At 35.2% G+C, this 18,484-nt stretch overlaps 1 protein-coding gene across 9 annotated transcripts in view; it reads right to left on the bottom strand.

The window, feature by feature from the left end:
• Positions 1-18,484, bottom strand: part of SNTG1 (syntrophin gamma 1) — a 325,426-nt gene that overhangs the window by 48,619 nt on the left and 258,323 nt on the right. For all 9 annotated transcript variants that reach the window (XM_052704127.1, XM_052704124.1, XM_052704125.1 and 6 more), the window contains one exon: positions 15,584-15,622. In XM_052704127.1, the coding sequence (XP_052560087.1) occupies positions 15,584-15,622 (39 nt within the window). The remainder of the gene's footprint in view (positions 1-15,583; positions 15,623-18,484) is intronic.

Below are 18,484 nucleotides of genomic sequence, written 5' to 3'. Positions count from 1 at the left end.
CACAAGTGTATTCACATGTGTGGATTAAAATAACATTGGATAGATTCTGGAAAATGGAAAAAAAAGACTTGATTACTATTTTAACTGCATCCTCCTACAATGGCCTCAGTTTATCTAAATAAACTGAACACGTGATGCTAAATTGTGGTAGTTTTTACATAATTGAGGTGAGAAGCTGTTGAAATGTTTTCCCTTGTGGAATAAAATTGAGGCCACTTGCTTAAAGCATTTATGTTACTAATAAACATTCTGACTTCCAAAAATGTTTTGACTATTAATAACTTCAAAAAAACTACTCATTTGGAAAGGGATCAGAACATTTCAAACTAATGGCTCATATATATATATACACACACTAACATTTTGGATGAATATGAAATTTGACTTGAAAAGCTGAATTTAATAAGATTCTATCTAAAAAGAAATGCTTATTACTGTGGATACAGGATGTATATGGAACCAGAAATAGTGCACAGAATCCCCATTTTACACATTTAAAAATGAGGGTAATTTTTTTACTCACAGAAATGTTTTTGTATAAACTGCTGACCACTATCAACAATAGTAAGAAAATAAATATAGTAAGAAAATAGTAAGAAAACAATACATTTTATTTGTGATAACATTCCCGTTTATTTATGTATTTATTTATTTCCCCAGTCCTGGCAGTTTCTAACTTAACCACAGCAGCTCATTCTTCAAAATCAAATGGTGACACAAACCAGTTAATTTAGTGGCTGCTGGCTTACTAATAAAGATTCAGTAAGTTATTACTGTTTGTGAGCTGAATCATGTTCAGTTGAAAGAAGCTGTATTTCTATGAAAAATGAAACAGCATGCTCTCTTCAATCAAAAATTCATAATCTCCCAGTCATTCTTTACCTCACATAGATATTCCAGGCAAGAAGAAAGTAAACTGCTAATTACTGTATTTCTTATCTATTCAAAATACTGCTTAAATTTCTTAATTAGCTACTTCTCCAGAGTTTTAACAAAGTCTTTACCATTTTTTAGGAAGGATGGTAAAATAAAAATAGTATAAATAAGATAAAATAAAATTTCTTAGAAACAAAGTGTGAAATTTATGCTATTTTTAATGTGAGGCCATTCAAAGATTAGAACAGATGCACTGACAGCTTCCTATCATGGAAGTCTCATATTTATACTCATACAGCTGTTTTAGTATACTTTTTCCTGTATGGTAATTTCAAAATTCCTTATAGGAAATTGTTATTAGTTTAAAAAAAGTCCATTTTTTTTTCTATAAAGATAAATAAATATTCTGCAAATGAAAGGCACAGTATACATCTTGCTAAGTCTATGCATTTATTAAATATGTCTACTTTGTAGCATTATGGCAAAGAAAATGTGTATCAAAGCATCCTGGATGTCTTTTAGTAGTTAAAAAAATATAGAAAAGTTTGAATTATTTCCCCCTGTGTGTGATGTTATGAACTCTTCATTTGTAAGAATATCCAGAACTTGACTGGGCAAAGTCCTGACCAACATGACTTATGCTGACCCTTCCTGGAACAGGGTTTTGACCAAGTAACCTACAATAAGTCATCCAACATAAATCTGTCTATGATTCAGAATCCTTAGTATCAAAGCAGTCATATGTGTCTTGGGATCTGTTTCACAGCAGTCACAGTTTACTACTCTTAGCATCCAACTTCAGCGTGACTTTTTTTAACAGTGTCATGGTACTTCCATGGTAAACAGGATACTGCGTACTAATATATACAACCTACATTCTTATACTCTCTTATATAAAAGTCTTCCTAAATTAATTACTCAGAAAGTAAGAGAAGTGAGAACAATGTGCAACTACTTCAAATATTAACTTACAAACAATGAATCCAAGTATGTCTAGATTGAGAAAGAGAAACACAACACAGCATCATTCTGAGACAGCAAGGTATAGGGAAACTACTTTTAAAATCCTTTCTCCTGGAGTTGAGAAAACCTTCGAGATGATTAGATGAAGAACATGATATTCAGTAGATTCTGCATGCTACTGTTTTCATGCTTCTATCTAGACCTTAATTTTTATCATTGATTTGGTTCTTAAACCTGGTTTTGCTGTGTTAGAATAAAGCTTATTTTCATTTGCCTTACTTTTAAAGTGAACCTGAAGAATCATTCACAGGTTATATGCCCGTGGCCTCTGGCAGGGAATTAGTAATAAAGTTCACAAGACTTACTGAACTCACATTGCACTTAATTATTTTTCTACGATAAATTGATACCTGTCAATATGTTATTTTATCTCTGCCATATCTCAGTATTTCCATGAATGTTGAGTTTTGAAAAACTCCTTTAAGGAGTGCTGACTAACAATCATTTTGCAATATCACTACTCTCTTAATTCCATTCTGTCAATGAGAAGCATTCCACCATTATGAATAACATGGAAGAATAAATCTCGTAAAGGTTTTATCTTTTCCAAAATTAAGATAGCTGTGTTGATCCTACATGAAGCTCCAAATTCAGTAACAGACTCAGAGGCTCAGTATCCACAGAGAGCTCTGCATTGTGACAGACAGTCTCTTAGGAGGACAATGTAAAAAATCAGCCATTTTTGTGGCTGCAGAAGAGATCTTTATGAAAAATTTCAAGCCCTGTGAAAAGTGTAAAGTTACCGACAGGAACTATCAAACAATTTATAGACTTGTAAATAACAGCCAAAAGTTTTTCCTCTCACAGAGCTCACTTCTATTTCAGGATCTTTCTGCACATTTTCAGGGGTTCAGACCCTTTTTTGCATGATGTCCTCTCCCATTGTCTTGGATAGTTTTTGAATTGCAGACCAGCTTGAGCAGGAGACGTAAAAGAGACTGCCATACTATCTAATCTATTGGCATTAGGGCAGGCTTGTAGGAATAATAAGTTGGAATAATGAGTGACTAGTGTGGCTATGAAGCAAGTACCACAAACACTGGGTTGTTAAAAAGTTATGGAAAGCAGCATGACTTCTCAATGTATACTTGAAATAAAGCAGCTAGAAATTGAGTATCACACTATTCTGATTCTGCTGGACTTCAGAAGTACTCTGGGAATATCAGTTGGATAAAGTGCATATGGACACTCAGCCACTTATATGCCACCAGAGCCATCAGCCAGAGACTTGAGAGAAGCTAGATGCCTGTCTGGAATTTGTCTGAAAGTTCCCAGACTCAACATTACCTATCTGCTGCTTCAGACATGCACAATTTTCCTTATGATTCTATGTAAGTAAAGATGCACATTTTTGGTTCTAAACTTTGCATCTCTTAGAGAAATTCCAACAAGAAAAATTATTTATAACAAATAAATAAATAAATGTTTTTGTCATTAGCTTCTGAGAAGAGCATATTTACTGCTATTAAGTTGCTGTTCGCTGTGTCATAAGATAAGATGGACTTAGGAAGTTTTGTTTCTGAAAATTTTAAAATTGAAATCAAAAATTCTTTTACAGGCTAAACACGTAACAGCTATGCATTCTCATCAAATATTGTCTTCTTACCAGGTAATGCAATTGTTTAAAAGAACACAAAAAGCGTTCTTAAATCATGATTTTATAATGGATGCTTCTTCATTCCAAATTAACAATTTTTTTACATTGTCTATTCAGCTTTCTTGCCAGTTGTCTTTCCCACATCTTCAGTGATTAATCCTTCTCAGTTCTTGTATTTCATTTGCATGTAATCCATAAATGGTTGATTATTTTGCACAATTCTACGCATCAACTATTTTATAAAATTCAAGTGGCAACCTTATAGCTGGTAACATGAAACATTATTGTAGTGAAAGGGAAAGATCAATAACTGTCTATGCTCCTCAGAATTCTATTGTCCACTATTCTTAGAAGTTCAGGAAATTAAATAATTTTACTTTCACAGGGTATTATATGAGAGGAAAAACATATCATTATTATAGATATAAAATAGGTGAGTGAAAAACAATGAAATGTGTATTCACCTCTCCTCTTGATATACACTTTAATTAGAAATATTTTCTTTAAGCTTTTTGAGTTCCATGTGCTTCTTCAACATGAGATCAACAGTTGAAGCATATGCTTCATTGATTCCAATTAATTTATTCAGATGATACAATTCCCTAAGGAGTAATGTCTGTATTGGTTTACTGAACACCTCCATTCTAATCTAAAAAATGAATGTAATTCTTGGGAAAATATAAATTGACTTCAGGCAATAGGAAAAAATATTTCAATAAATTATTGCAGTGTTTTTAATTCAAGCCCTAAGCTTTCAACAAAAATTCCAAAATGGCCAGATAGAACAAATTTGTATCTGATAACCAGAGGTATTAAGTCCATATTAAGTCCCAAGTTAGGGTTAAAGAAAACTGTTTTTCCCATACCTAGTATTTCTAACTACAACTTTAAAGGAAAGGCGTCTTTTGTCAATACAATGATTTGACTTCTTTCACTTTCTGTATTTGCTACCACTTTTCAGGACATTTTAAGACAGTAGAGAGGTACAGAATGTACTGATTATTGAAGGTGTCTGTTTCTAAACAAAGTAGTTGGAAGATACTTTTTGTCTTCCTGCTTTCATGAACCATTTGCATAGTGGCTAGAAGTCTGGTTCAAAATGCAAGAAAATGATGCAAATATTCTATTTATTTATATATTCTATCTATTCTAGATAAAAATCTATTCTAGAATTAAAAGTGATCCTTTCTAGATTTAGTAATTGCTATTCATGTTGCCAGTCATAAATTCTCAACCACACACACACACACACACACACACACACACACACACAAAAAAAAGCAGTCTTCAATTAATTAATTTCATAAATTTAAGAAATCCCTTTCACTAACTTGTTTATTTTACAAAACTAATGCCTTCAGTGGTCAAATATAAATCTAAATATTTTTAGAGGCTTAAAGCAGGATTTATAGATATCTGTAATGCATATAAACGTAATACAGAGATAAACCGATGCAACAATATCAATCAAATCCCTTCAAGCTGCTTTTTAAATTGAGTGCTTTCTCATTGTCTGACTTCAACCTATGTACACTGTTATGCTTCTAAGTATAACTTAACTGCAAAAATTCATCCAATGTTAAAGCTTTATGACAAACAAGGAAGTAACAATTCCCATGCATAAATCTGCTAGGGGGATGTCTGATTCAGAAGAGTCCTAGGTACATACAGACAGGAACGTGTTTATTAAAAAAAAAAAAAATTGATAAAATCATATTCTTGCAAAAAGTAGCAGCTAAAGGGCATGCCCTTTTTATGGCAACCTACTAATTATAGCACTCAGAAAGTGAATGCATCAAACTTGTATCTTTCATCACCTAACTGAGGTACACTGCTCCTGCTGAAGCTATGACATTATGCAGAAAGACATGCAGGAACTGTGAGATCAGAACGAGGTCAAAACTAAATCTGAAAGGAGCGTATGAGGTAAGGCAAATGATCTGGTAAAAAGTCCTTAATCTGGAAAGTAGTAAATCAAGCTGTCTAGTTGGCAAAATACTTTTCAGCTATGACCATCACAAAAAAATGGGCATAAACATATTTTACAAAGTACATGCAATTATTTACTTATCTATCTATTTAGTCAAAGCGGGAATTCCAATTCAGTTCTTCTCTTGTAAGAGTCTTATAAGATTGAACAAATTTATGAAAACTCACATGAATGAAGCTTTGACTCAGACGCCAAACACTCAAAGAATCTTTCAGGCTTCTCCCTGGGAACAGCCTGAAGCAACTCTACACCCCAGCTGGTTGGATCTTACAGAATCATAAATTTATACAATAGCTTACATTGGACGGGACCTTGAAGATCACCTAGTTCCAACCCGTGACTGTGGTCAGTTGCAACTCACTAGATGACACTACTCAAGGCCGCATCCAAGCTGGCCTTGAATGCGTTCAGGCATAGATGTGAGGTTCACCAGCCTGTAGTTTCCCAGGTCTTCCTTTCTCACTTTCTTAAAAATAGAAGTGATGTTCTCCTTTTTCCAGTCACAAGGGACTTCACCAGACAGCAATGACTTCTCAAATACGATGGAGAGTAGCTTGCCAATCACATCAGCCAGTTCCTTGAAGATTTACAGGAGCAGTTGGAAGCCACTGTGTAGCTGCCATGAACAATACCTGCTGGGATGATTCTCATGACTGGAATGTGGCTACTGATGGCTACAAGCCTTTCAGAAGGGATATGTGAGGAAAGAGGTTAGGAAGCTTTGCCCTCTACATCAAGAAAGGAATACGATGTGAAGATCTATCCCTGAAGAGTGACCATGGGGGAGTCAAAAGCCTACGGGTGAGAGTTAGAGACCAGGACACCAAAGGAATCCTTGTGGCTGGGTCTACTACGGGCCACATATCAAGTTAAACCTGTTCATGAAGCCTTCTTCCTCCAGCTATGGGAGGCATCGTGACTGCAGTCTCATATCCTGTTGAAGGTCTTCAACCACCCTGATATCTGTTGAAAATGTAGAACAGTGATTTGTAGGCAATCCAAGAGATTTCTGTAGTGTACTGAGGATAAATTCCTGAGCAAGGTATTATTGGCTGAACTGAGACCTGCTGGTCAAACTGGAGTTCAAGAAGAAAATACACAAGCAGTGGAAGCAGGGACAGGTAACCAGGGAGGAGTATAAGAATGCTGCAAGGCTGTGTAGGGATAGTGTCAGGAATGCCAAGATCCAATTGGAACTGGACTTGGCAAAGGGCACAAAGAAGGATATGAAAGGCTTCTATAGTACATCACCTGGAAAAGGAAAGTCCAGGAAGGCATACCCTCCTTAATAAGTAACACGTAAGTCTATGAGTCCTGATGTGATGCCTCCCAGAGTCCTGAGGGAATTGGCTGATGTAGTTGCCAAGCTACTCTTGATGACATTTGAGAAGTCCTGGTGGTCAGATGAAGTCCTTGGTGACTGGAAAAAAAGAAAATGTAGCACCCATTTTTAAGAAGGGTACAAAGGATGGCTCAGGAAACTACTGACTTGTTAGTCTTACTTCAGTGCCAGAGAACAGAAGCAGATCCTCCTGGAAGCTCTGCTAAGGCACATGGAAGACAGGGAGGTGATTATGGATAACCAGCATGGCTTCACCAAGATCAAGTTATGCCTGACTGATCTTGTTGGCATGACTGCATCAGTGAATAAGGGAAGAGAGCCACTGATGTCATCTATCTGGACATCACTAAGGCCTATGACATGGTTGTGCATAGCATTCTCTTCTCCAAATTTGAAAGATATGGATATGATGGATTGACTGTTTGATGGATGAGGAACTGGTTATGAGATCATACTTAGAGAGTGCTTATCAGTGGCCCAAAGTTCAAACGGAGATCTGTGACAACTGGTGCCCCTCAGAGGCCAGTATTGGGACCACTGCTCTTTAATATCTTGTCAATGACTTTAACAGTGGGATCAAGGGGTGCACCCTCAGCAAGTCTGTGAATGATGCCAAGCTGTGGGGTTTGGTCAACACACCCGAGAGACAAGATGCCTTATGGGGGATCTAGACAGGCTTGAGCAGTGGGCAAAGGTAAACCTCATGAAGTTCAACAAATCGAAGTGCAAGGTCTTTCTCCTGGGTCACGGGAACCCCCACTATCAATATAAGCTGGGGGATGTAAGGATGGAGCACTGCTCTGCCAAAAAGGACTTAGTCGTACTGGTGGATGCTAAGCTGGATATGAACCAGCAATATACTCTCATAGCTCAGAAAGCCAACTATATCCTGGGCTGCATCAAAAGAAGTGTGGCCAGTATGGAGAGGGACGTGATCCTGCCCCACTACTCTGCACTTGTGAGACCTCACTTGGATTACTAGGTCCAGATGTGGTGTCTTCAGTACAGAAGAAACGTACTTGTTAGAGAACATCCAGAGAAGGGCCACACAAATGATGCAAGGGATGGAACACCTCTCCTACAAGGACAGGCTGAGAGCTGGGGCTCTTCAGCCTGGAGAAGAGAAGGCTCTGAGGTGACCTGAGAGCAAACTTTCAGTTTCTAAAAAGAGGAGCAGAAAGAAAAAAATAGGACTGACTCTTGAGCAAGGTCTGATGTGATAGAACCAGGAGAAGTAATTTCAAACTAAAAGTTGGGAGACTTAGATTGGATATAAGGAAGAAGTTTTTTACATTATGAGTGGTGAGGTACTGGAACAGGTTGCCAAGAGAGGTGATGGATGCCCCATCCTTGGAGACATTCAAGGTCAGGCTAGACCAGGCTCTGCAAGCATTCAGCTTCCTCAATGGTTCTCCATTCTCCAGAACCCAAAAGGCAAATGGGTAGCTAACCCACCATTTCCCCGCAGTCCTCTGTCAATCTGCCATTGAAATGCCATTAGTATATGTACAATAACTAATAATCTTTCTTTTACAATTAGTAAATAAATGATACCTCTTTATCTTTACAATTTAGGATTCTACTTAACAACTTGCAGTTGTGGGGTGTGTCTATGTTAGAAGATTTCAAGTGTTTACACCAGAGCAAGGCAGTAAGACTTCCTTCGTTCATCTGCTTTATGTAGGCCATTAGTTGAGAACACAGTACTTTCCTTTCTGTATTAACTAAAATTTGAACTCAGATCTAATGTGGACATAGTCTATAAATCCAATCAGGAAAAAATAACCCTTACTGGAAAGTATTTCCAGGGTGTGACATTAATATTGCAGAGAAAAAAAGAGCTAATAAGCTGATACAAGGAAAAAAAGGAGGAAAAAAAAAAAAAAAAAGGCAAGAAAAAAATCAGTAAGTAGGAATAAATTAGGGAGAAATCTATACTTGAAACAAAATTGAATTTGCTGGATATGCAGAAATTATTTGATACACAGCTTGAGACTTATAGTTTGAGATTTAAATAAGAACTTCATCTCATCACTCCTTTCTGTCATCCAAATTTCCAGCAGGCATCCAAATTAATTCCATTGTCTCTTAAGCAATAGGTGACATAGCCCCACGATACCAGCACTGCTATCCAATAACTTAATCAAGGGACTCAAAACATGAATATTGTCTAGCTCATCAGGTAATCCACTTTCTCTGGAAAGCCATCTGGCTTTCCTCTCAAAGGTCTACATATAGGTTTCCTAAATCTAAAAACTCTCTTGCAACGGTGCTCATGTCTTTTGTAAAGCTTGCCTATATCCTGAAACTCAACACTATTTAGAACTACTATGTAAAGAAAAATTCCTTACTGGCCAAATGAAGCACAGTTTTAATAACAGAAAGTGTCTCAGAAGCAACTGGAAGAACACAGAGAGTATACCTTTATATAAATATATAAATATAAATGTATTCACTTTATTTTACAGAAAGTCCAATACAATATTAATAATCAATAAAAGCCTGTCTTAGGTTTAAGCTATGGAGTAATAATCCATGCCAAGTGCCATAGATGACTGACAATACAATGTGGTGAATTAGCACAGCATAATTTACACCCTATCTTCTGCTTAATTTAACAGCAAGAACTCAGCTTCTCCTGTGTGTGTCTATAAACATTTAACAACAGAGTTTTCTTTCTAGAGATTTCCCTTCAAAATAAACTGTACAGTGACAACAGATGGTGTTACAGCAGATGTACCACAAGACCCAAAAGTTCAGCAACTGTCAATCAAGAGATGCAGAATGGTGACTCTGAGGAATTATAGTAGTGATGTATTGTAAAACAGCTAATTCAAAAATTAAGCCAAATCAGGAAAAAAAAAATATCAAAACACCAAAAAGAGTGAACATACACACTGTCTTTAAGGAACTACTAGAATAATGACATGGTTTCTTTGAAGGAATGTCACCTTCCAGCAGAATTCCAGCATTTAATCATTTCAGTTTAAAAATATGAATACAATACAATCTGAAATGTTATTATGATACTATTAAAATAAATAAAATATATGGAGTGTGTTACCACCAGATGTTACCATTAGAACAGATGTCCTATGAGCCCACCTACGCAATGCCTTTCACCTTTCTAAGTGTAATAAAGATGCAACACATCTTCAGCAAAGGACATTGGCTTGGGTGACAGGCATGCCAGCTACCATGTCATTTGTATGCATTCACCTTTACACAGCTTTCATAAGAGGTTTTATTAAACAAACTCACTGAGTATAATTTTTAGAAGCAATTTTAAAAGAGACTGTTCTAAGAGTCTTACTTTAATCAAGTGGAACAGCAGCCTATTAAGCCGGAATATAAGGTGACATATAGCTGATATGATGTGACATTGCCACATGTAGCTGCATTTATTAAATTATATTAAAACAAGAAAAACTGGTACACTCAACTGAATCTCAGTGAGAAAGTAAATATTTAATTGTGGCCTTCCAATACTTGAAGGGAGCATAAACAAGAGGGGGAATGGCTGTTTACAAGGGTGGATAGTAATAGGACAAGGGGAAATGGTTTTAAACTAAGATGGGGGAGGTTTAAGTTAGATATCAGGAGGAAGTTTTTCACTCAGAGGGTGGTGACACACTGGAACAGGCTGCCCAAGGAGGTTGTGGATGCCCCATCCCTGGAGGCATTCAAGGCCAGGCTGGATGTGGCTCTGGGCAGCCTGGTCTGGTGGTTGGTGACCCTGCACATAGCGGGAGGATTGAAACCAGATCATCACTGTGGTCCTTTTCAACCCAGGCCATTCTATGATACTAAGATATGCCTGCAATGCAATACAACTCATGAAAACTGAATACTGCAGAATGTGACATGCACAGCTATACTCCAGTTCTGTCTGTTAATAGGACATCAGTTACTCATGCCACTATGTTATTTTAAGACTGAATGAAACACAGTTGTGGAACTGGAAACAGTACTCAGTAAAGAGAGACATAGGAATCTAAGTAAGAAATAGGCTGTTATAAGTTCCAAAGTAATATCATGAAATATTAGAGCTGCATGAATCTCATTATAAGCTGTTAACTTTGCCCAGGACAGCTACCAATTCTTATCTAATTTTAGGAAAACTCTAGAGGGAAAGATTCTTCTTTAAAATGATAGTCAAAACTACTCAATGAGAATATCTTCTGTGCAGACAAGAAAAATGTTTCAAAAATACTCATGCTGCCTGTAGATAGAAGAGAAATAGTGTACAACTAAAGGACTTTCGTCTCTATTATACTTTTTTTTTTTTTTTTTTTTTAAGTTGTACTTGATGAAAGATGGAGGGAAATAATTTTTAATTCATTGTAATAGAGATACAGCATGGGTAAAGAGAGTTTTAACTACACTGCTGTGCCCAGACATTCCAATCACTGTTCCATGTAAAAAGCGTTCCATCAGGGCTGCATTGGTGAGAGGAAGCACTGCCTTCTTTCTTACAGAAACATTGGGATGCTCTCCTTGCAAGGGAAAATTTAGATGTATTGGTCTGAAGTCCCTGTTGAAGCAGTAAAAAAGAACTAACATTACAGAACCAAGAGGGACATGTGAGAATGAGCAGAACAATCTTCATGGCTAACAAAAACAGTGGCAGTAGTCTGAATTGGAGTACACTAAGGGCTGCATTAGAAAAAGAAACATAAATTTATTTTTAATTGTTTGTCTAAAATTGTTCTTTTAATGTTTGTTTCTAAGTTCAGTTTCATCAGTTCACTGAGATATCTTTCTGTTCTCAGCTAGTGTTGTGAGCCTCCCAGAGAATACAAGACATCTAGGGGTAGCACCCTATGTGAAATAATTTGTCTTTGCAGTCCACAAGGAACTCAGTGTTCCAAATCTGAAAGCCATTCCTGTTAATTTAACATGAATATTGCCTCCTAGAAACAAATACTCAACTATTCTTCCAAGTATGAAGCCTTATGAATACCACCGGTGAAGACACAGCATTAAGTCGAACTAAGCTTTAAAAAAGAGATTGAAAATGAAATATTTGAATGTAAAGCCAAAGTCACACTATCCCATCTACCATTCCCTTTTCTGATATCAAGCAGTTCTGAACGGCTATCAGTCTTAAAGGCAACCATCTGAACTGGCCAGCCAAATGGCCACTGATTTTTCAATTAGCTGGAATCCTAAGCCAACAACAGTGCTGGCTGTTCTCAGGGGAAATCTCTTCTTTCTGGCTCTGGGAAGCCTGGTCTAGTGGTTGGCGACCCTGCATATAGCAGGGGGATTGAAACTAGATGATCATTGTGGTTGTTTTCAACCCAGGCCATTCTATGATTCTGCAAATCTTTTAAAATCTCTGTGAGAGACGAGCAGGAATTCTCCCTCTTTTGGTATGTTATATATGTGGAAAAATCATCATACACATCCAATCCAATCCATCACACACATCATACATCCAATACCAATGCACTTCTGGTATTAGGATACTTATCCTTCCTTAGAAAATAAAACATACTTTTAAGATAGAATTAAACTGCTTTTTGCTCTTTGCTTTTGAAAGCAATGCCTACAGTGTTTGGTAACCTTGAGAAAATAAAACTAAGGGTTATATGAAGATATGCATATCTGCCTTATTTGTATGACACTTTAAGTGCTACAATATTTTTGCTTTTTTTGTTTAACAGAGCAAAAGTAGATTAATTTTAAAAACAATGTTATGAAAGATCATTTTATTAAAACAAAATTATTTTATTTCCCTCTGAAGCTGGTAATTTTTTGGTAGTTAATGATGATAGTTAAGCATTATGCTGAGTCTGCAGATAGAATTTCCAGCAACCATGGAAAATAGCCTGTTTAAACCAAGATACTTGGATACTTTGTTGAGTTAATGCTCAGATCTTGAAAGAGAGAACATATTGAAACTTTTGTTGGTATAGTGGGAAAGATCTGAGAACTAAAAGAACACAGCAGTTCAATTTATACTAATTGCAGGTATTTCCTAAGGTCATGTACTTATTACAGAATAAGATCATTTTGTGTAGATTCTTTGATTGTATTTAAGCCTTCAGGCATGGCTTTTGTCTTTGTAGTACAGAAGCAAGAGGCAATTTATTGCATTTGTGAACACAGCTATAACGCAGTAAATGGAAAATCAGTTCCCTGGTTTTCCCATGTCTATCTTATCCAGCAGTTTGTCCTGGTACTGCTTTCCTACTAAGAAGATACATAGGATGGACAGTAAGAAAGATAATGTGCTTGTAGTTTGGACTAATTTAGATAAAATATATTATAAGAAATAATATGAAATAAAATCCAAATCAGATCAGTTTCAGAGTTTAAGTTCATTATGTGCTTGCCTAAAAGAAGTTAAAAATTGCTATTCAAAATCATAGACAAAATTGTTTTTTTATTAAAATAATGCCATAATGATAAAGATATTCGAGATCATAATTAATATTCTAGTAAACATATAATGATTTATCAAAGAAAAAGGCCTGTTGCTTCCCTGCACATTTTTTATGTCTGCTGCATATCAGAAGACAGAAATTAATGGTATGTCTACGTACTCTTTTGTGACTCTTCTCTGAAAGTTCTCCTAATTTAAGTTAAATAGGGTATTATTTCCTACCTCCACTTACAATTTAAAAACAAAAGGAAACTACATAAAATAAACTCAAACAGGAGTCTGTTTTAAAATAAATAGTCCCTAAAGTTTCAAGATATCTGTGGATCAATAAATGTTTTCCAGTATTTGATGAACAGTGAGACCTTATCTCCTGATCCGCCTCCTACTTTTCAGTTTGACATTTTGGCTGACTTCCTTTAAATGGTTCACAGTAATTCTTTTCAAAGATAGTGATTGATGCTGATAAGGGAACACATTAATTGTAGGCCAATCCAGCGGATAGCAAGCTACTCAAGCCAAGCAAGTTAGTTTTGCTTTACGCTGGAATTCCAATGAAGAGAAATAAAATGCTCTATATGTCAGGAGTTCAAAACCAGCAAATAACTCTGAATGAATAATAGTCTGGTGGGACATTATAACTGTTGTTTATAATTTTACTGTCCTTACTTTTTTGAAGTTAATAAAAACATGGACACAAATTCAGAGTAAATCGTAACAGTGAAATGTTAAGTGTTCGTTGTTGTTGTTTTCTTAAATAGGTATTTTGTCCCTCCTTTGAGACAGGAGCACTTCTTAGTCACTGCCAGCAGATGATATTACAGAAATTGTTCTGAAAATGCTTAAATAAAATTAACTTTGATTGCTAAATGTAGCAAACAACTTCTTGGTAACAACAGGAAGCAACAGTGAAATAAACATATCTATATTATCTAAATATTGTAATATAAAATTGTACTGTAAAGAATTAAAAAACATGTGCAAATAAAAATGTGTCTGTTTACTATGTTTCATCTGTTCTAACTTTATTTATACAAGGCATATAAATACTTGTTATTATTTTATTATGATTTGCGGACCTGAAGAAGAAAGAAGCAAAGAAACTAATAATGCCCATTCCTGCTACGTGAATTACACTTAGTAAAATTCCATACTAATGAAGTTGGACCAGAGACATGTAACTCAGAAATAATCTTGACTGAAATGTGAGGTGAAAGTACTTTCATTCTTCAAATATATCTTCATGAAGTCAAGTTTGCAGCTCAGTGCTGTACATAATTCTCTTGGTCAACATGGAGGCAATTTACTCCTCCTGATGAACCTAATTTTTCTGTTTCCCACTACTCCATTACTTAAAAAGAAATCCCCATTATGTAACATTTATGACACACAACAAAAAAGCAAACTTAATTACCTCATCTTATTTACTAGACTTGTACTCTGAGATAAGTAGCCCACTACCAAACAGGCACATTTTCAACTGCTCATATGCTATATTATAGCCTAAAGGCATTATTATGGTATGGGATTATGCTCCAAATGACCCTCTGATCACTTTACAGTGTACTCATCTTTACACTTAATTTTTTTGTTCATGCTTTGTTTTTATGGTTTTCTTAAATATGTGTTGATCCTAATGCAGAGACGTGACTATTCTCCATTCTCATTTGATCTCTAGCAACTACAAGATGAGAACAGAAATCCAGTTTTTCAGTTTCAAGCCATCTAAACATTTCCCTTTGACTCAAGGATCCAAATACCCGAAACTCAGCTTTAGAGAAGAGCAGTCATTCTGCTAGCAAGAAAACACCTCTGTTCAAGGAATTCTACTGGCATTTCAAGGCATTGCCATGCCTTCCACTATCATGATACTGTCAAAGGGTGAACTTGGAGACAATCAGATAATGCAGTTTGTTCCAAATTTTCCTACTGATCTGCCCCATAACCATTTATATCCATTTTCATGGCTTTCGTTTAGACAAGAGACTTTTCACATTTAAAAAATATTAGACAAACATTGATTAATAATGGATAATTTTGTTAAGCATAGCAATTCCCTTCCTGCTTTTATAATAAAATGGACGGCATGCAATCTGACGAAACTAAGTTTGAATATACGCATTAATCTTCATTTAACTTGAAAAGATTAAGCATGATCTTATTTAATGTGAATATACCAAATTGATCACACTGACATCAGGAAAACAAACAAACAAACAAACAAACAAACAAAAAAAGCATCAAGGTACTCTCTAAAGAAAACTTACCAAGAACTTTCTAACCTAAGACAATGCACAGCTACTACAGAATTAAATACAGATGAAATTAGAATTATGACTGAAAATACCCAAATTTTATTTTTCTTACCTGCTGGTTTACGGGGAAATTCCTGTTGATTTTTTTAATCTATAAAAATGAATGAAAAAATAGATTAATATCCCAGTCAGTTGAAGAAAAAAAACACATTAAGATTTGGAGACGTGTGAGACACTTCCTTCCAAATTATGTGTGGGAGGAAAAAAAGAAAAGAAAATCTACTGTAGGATAATGATGAAAATCACATGAATAAAGGGACATTTCTGTAGTAACTCCATGGCTTATTCCTCTTTTTCAGAAAATATGAAAGGAGAATATATGCTGAATTATTTTCTAAATTCTACAACATCACATACTTTCCCTACTTTCTGAGCAGAAGCTGTGATTTATACTGAAGTATTTAAGTAAAAGCTATTTAGGTCAATTTGTCACCTTCCACAAAGTCGCTGGGCTTTAGGAAAATATTTTTCCTTAGAGAAAGATGGAAAATTGATCAGGAAGAGCATTTGAAATGAGATTAACTTACTCTATACTCCTAAACTAGGTGCAGAATCAAGTGTACAAATTTAGTTTTGACAATTATAATTTGATAATCAAGTAATTTTTATCTTTAGAACTTTAAGAAATACACTAGTTAAAATGTTATTACTAACCTAATCTGAGACTGAAGACTCATAAGAAGTTTGCATTTACACTATTGATGATTGATTCACTCTAAATAAACGTTGCCAGCCATCTCACTAAAAAGTGTCCAACAGGAGAATTAAGTGTGGAACATACCCATTCTTGACATTAGGAGAAGAATAAAAATGTTCTTTTATTTTCAGAATAAGCCCTGAAATTTTTTTGAGCAAACCTAGGATATTTACCATCTGCATTCATTATAGATATTTTGTTCCTATATTTAATTTTATGATCTTTTATGCCAACTTTTCACAATTGTTTTGGTAGTTATGGGTAAATGAGTCAAATACATATTAAAATTAAAGATATTATCATCAAGCAATGAATTCTGTTACCCACTGAGCCCTAACAGAGCAGTGCAACGTTTACACTGCTTCAGATAAAGGTAGAACATCTTTTTAGAATAAGAATCATTTTAGAAAAGAATCTCCATTTTTTAAAAAATTAAATAAGAAAATAATTTTTTCTTGTTACTTGAGATAGATTATCTAAAAGAGAAATGCTTCTTCAGTTTTCCATAATGTTACTTGACTCATCGTAAAATTACTAAGCACAATAACAGGACATGCACTACGTAACTAATGCTGAATGAATAACACTTGTTTTCTCCAGAGGACTGACAAAGAATACCAGTATGATAAACTGCAGAGATATATGCAGATATTTTAAATAAAACCTTGTAGGCAGGTAATCTGAGAATATCCATTAGAACGATCTGTTTAACTAGAGCAATACAAAATCAGCTGAGATACAAGAGTAGAAACCACTAAACATTCTGTTCTGAAGAAAACTGCAGAAATCATTGTGAAAGATGTATTTAGGTGAATGAGAAATACCTATGTCTACTTCATATTCAGCAAGACAGGTGCTAAGGGCTTAATTCTATTCAACTTCAACTCTCTGGAATGTGGATTAGCAAGAAAATTCTAAGAAAGCTGCAGAAAAAGTAGTTTGGGATTGGTGATCACCAAAACCTGGGAAGAGGAGATGAGGTCAAAAACAAGTATCTGCCTCAGACTGCTAAGCAGGCAAGCAATGTTGATAAGAGATGAAAAATGCAGAAGAGATAATAGCAGAAGCTATCTTAAAATAATGATTTGAAGTATAATTCATTGGGGTAAAAATACAGAAATTATGACTAGATACGTTTCAAAAACTCAAGCAGGCAAATGCTTCAGGATATTATAGCCATAAAAAGTACTGGACAGACAGTTTATATGAAGTGAGATAATTATTTATGGCCGTATTCAGTTAATTTGTGCATTGGGTATCAACACATATGGATAATGTTCAAAAGCTTCCTCTCTGCAGAAGAAACAAAGAAATTATGTGGGAGATATCACTCCTCAAAAGGGTGAGGAGGTTTTAGGTGTACACTATTATTTTATTTTGTATTTTATTTTTATTTTTTAACTGCCTTCATCCCAGAGAAGGAGAAAGTTAGCAGAATGTCCCCTACATACTATTGATTTTTTTGTTCTATTCTCATTGCCTTCTGCTGGAATGCAGCTGATGAAACTGACAAAACCTGGGTTTTAAGCTTTAAAATTCAGCTGAAACTGAACTAAATTGTTCACTCCACTGAGAGCTACTATTTCAGACTTTCTTTAAGCAAATAGTACTACAATAACTATTTTTGGTTCCCATAAGAGAATTTTAAAGTACAATATAAAAGGCACTATTTATTAGGGAGTTTGACCTTTTTTACCCATTTATTTTAATGAAATTTGCCATTCCAATGTAATCATAGGATCCTCATGAGATGATGAGGAAATGTGCCTTTCAATGAGCATATGCAGTCGTTAACGACTCTTAAGGGTAGTATTATCTAAACTCTAAGTTAAGGACACAGATTCCAGGTTTTTCCAATTCTCAACAATTTAAATTTACAAAAAAAAAAAAAAAAAAACCTTTTTTTTTTTTTTAAGTTTCTATGTCTTATGCTTCCTTTTATCTTATTTTCTTATTTCCTGAAAAAAAATATATTGTAAATGAGGGACTCATAGGTCTAATGAGATAGGAGGAAAAATGTGCAATGATAGTGTGGGTCTCAGGTACCATAAATGGGCCTCTGGAAGAAGCAACAGTACAGTAAGTGTTTACTGTCAGGACAGAGCAACTGACAGAGACTGCTTTATTACATATAGGAACCACTAAGACTGTTGTACAACATCTAGAATAAGGGTGAACCAGCTCCTGCTCAGTATTTTGTTGACTTAGATAGTAAATAATATTTTCCCATACTTTCACATAAGATCTATCTTTTCC

The sequence above is a fragment of the Tympanuchus pallidicinctus genome, unplaced genomic scaffold (genome assembly GCF_026119805.1).
Source record: "Tympanuchus pallidicinctus isolate F22 unplaced genomic scaffold, pur_lepc_1.0 scaffold5, whole genome shotgun sequence".
NCBI classification, from domain to species: Eukaryota; Metazoa; Chordata; class Aves; order Galliformes; family Phasianidae; genus Tympanuchus; species Tympanuchus pallidicinctus.
Note: the sequence above shows the minus strand (reverse complement) of the source record. Positions and strands in the feature narration are given on the sequence as shown.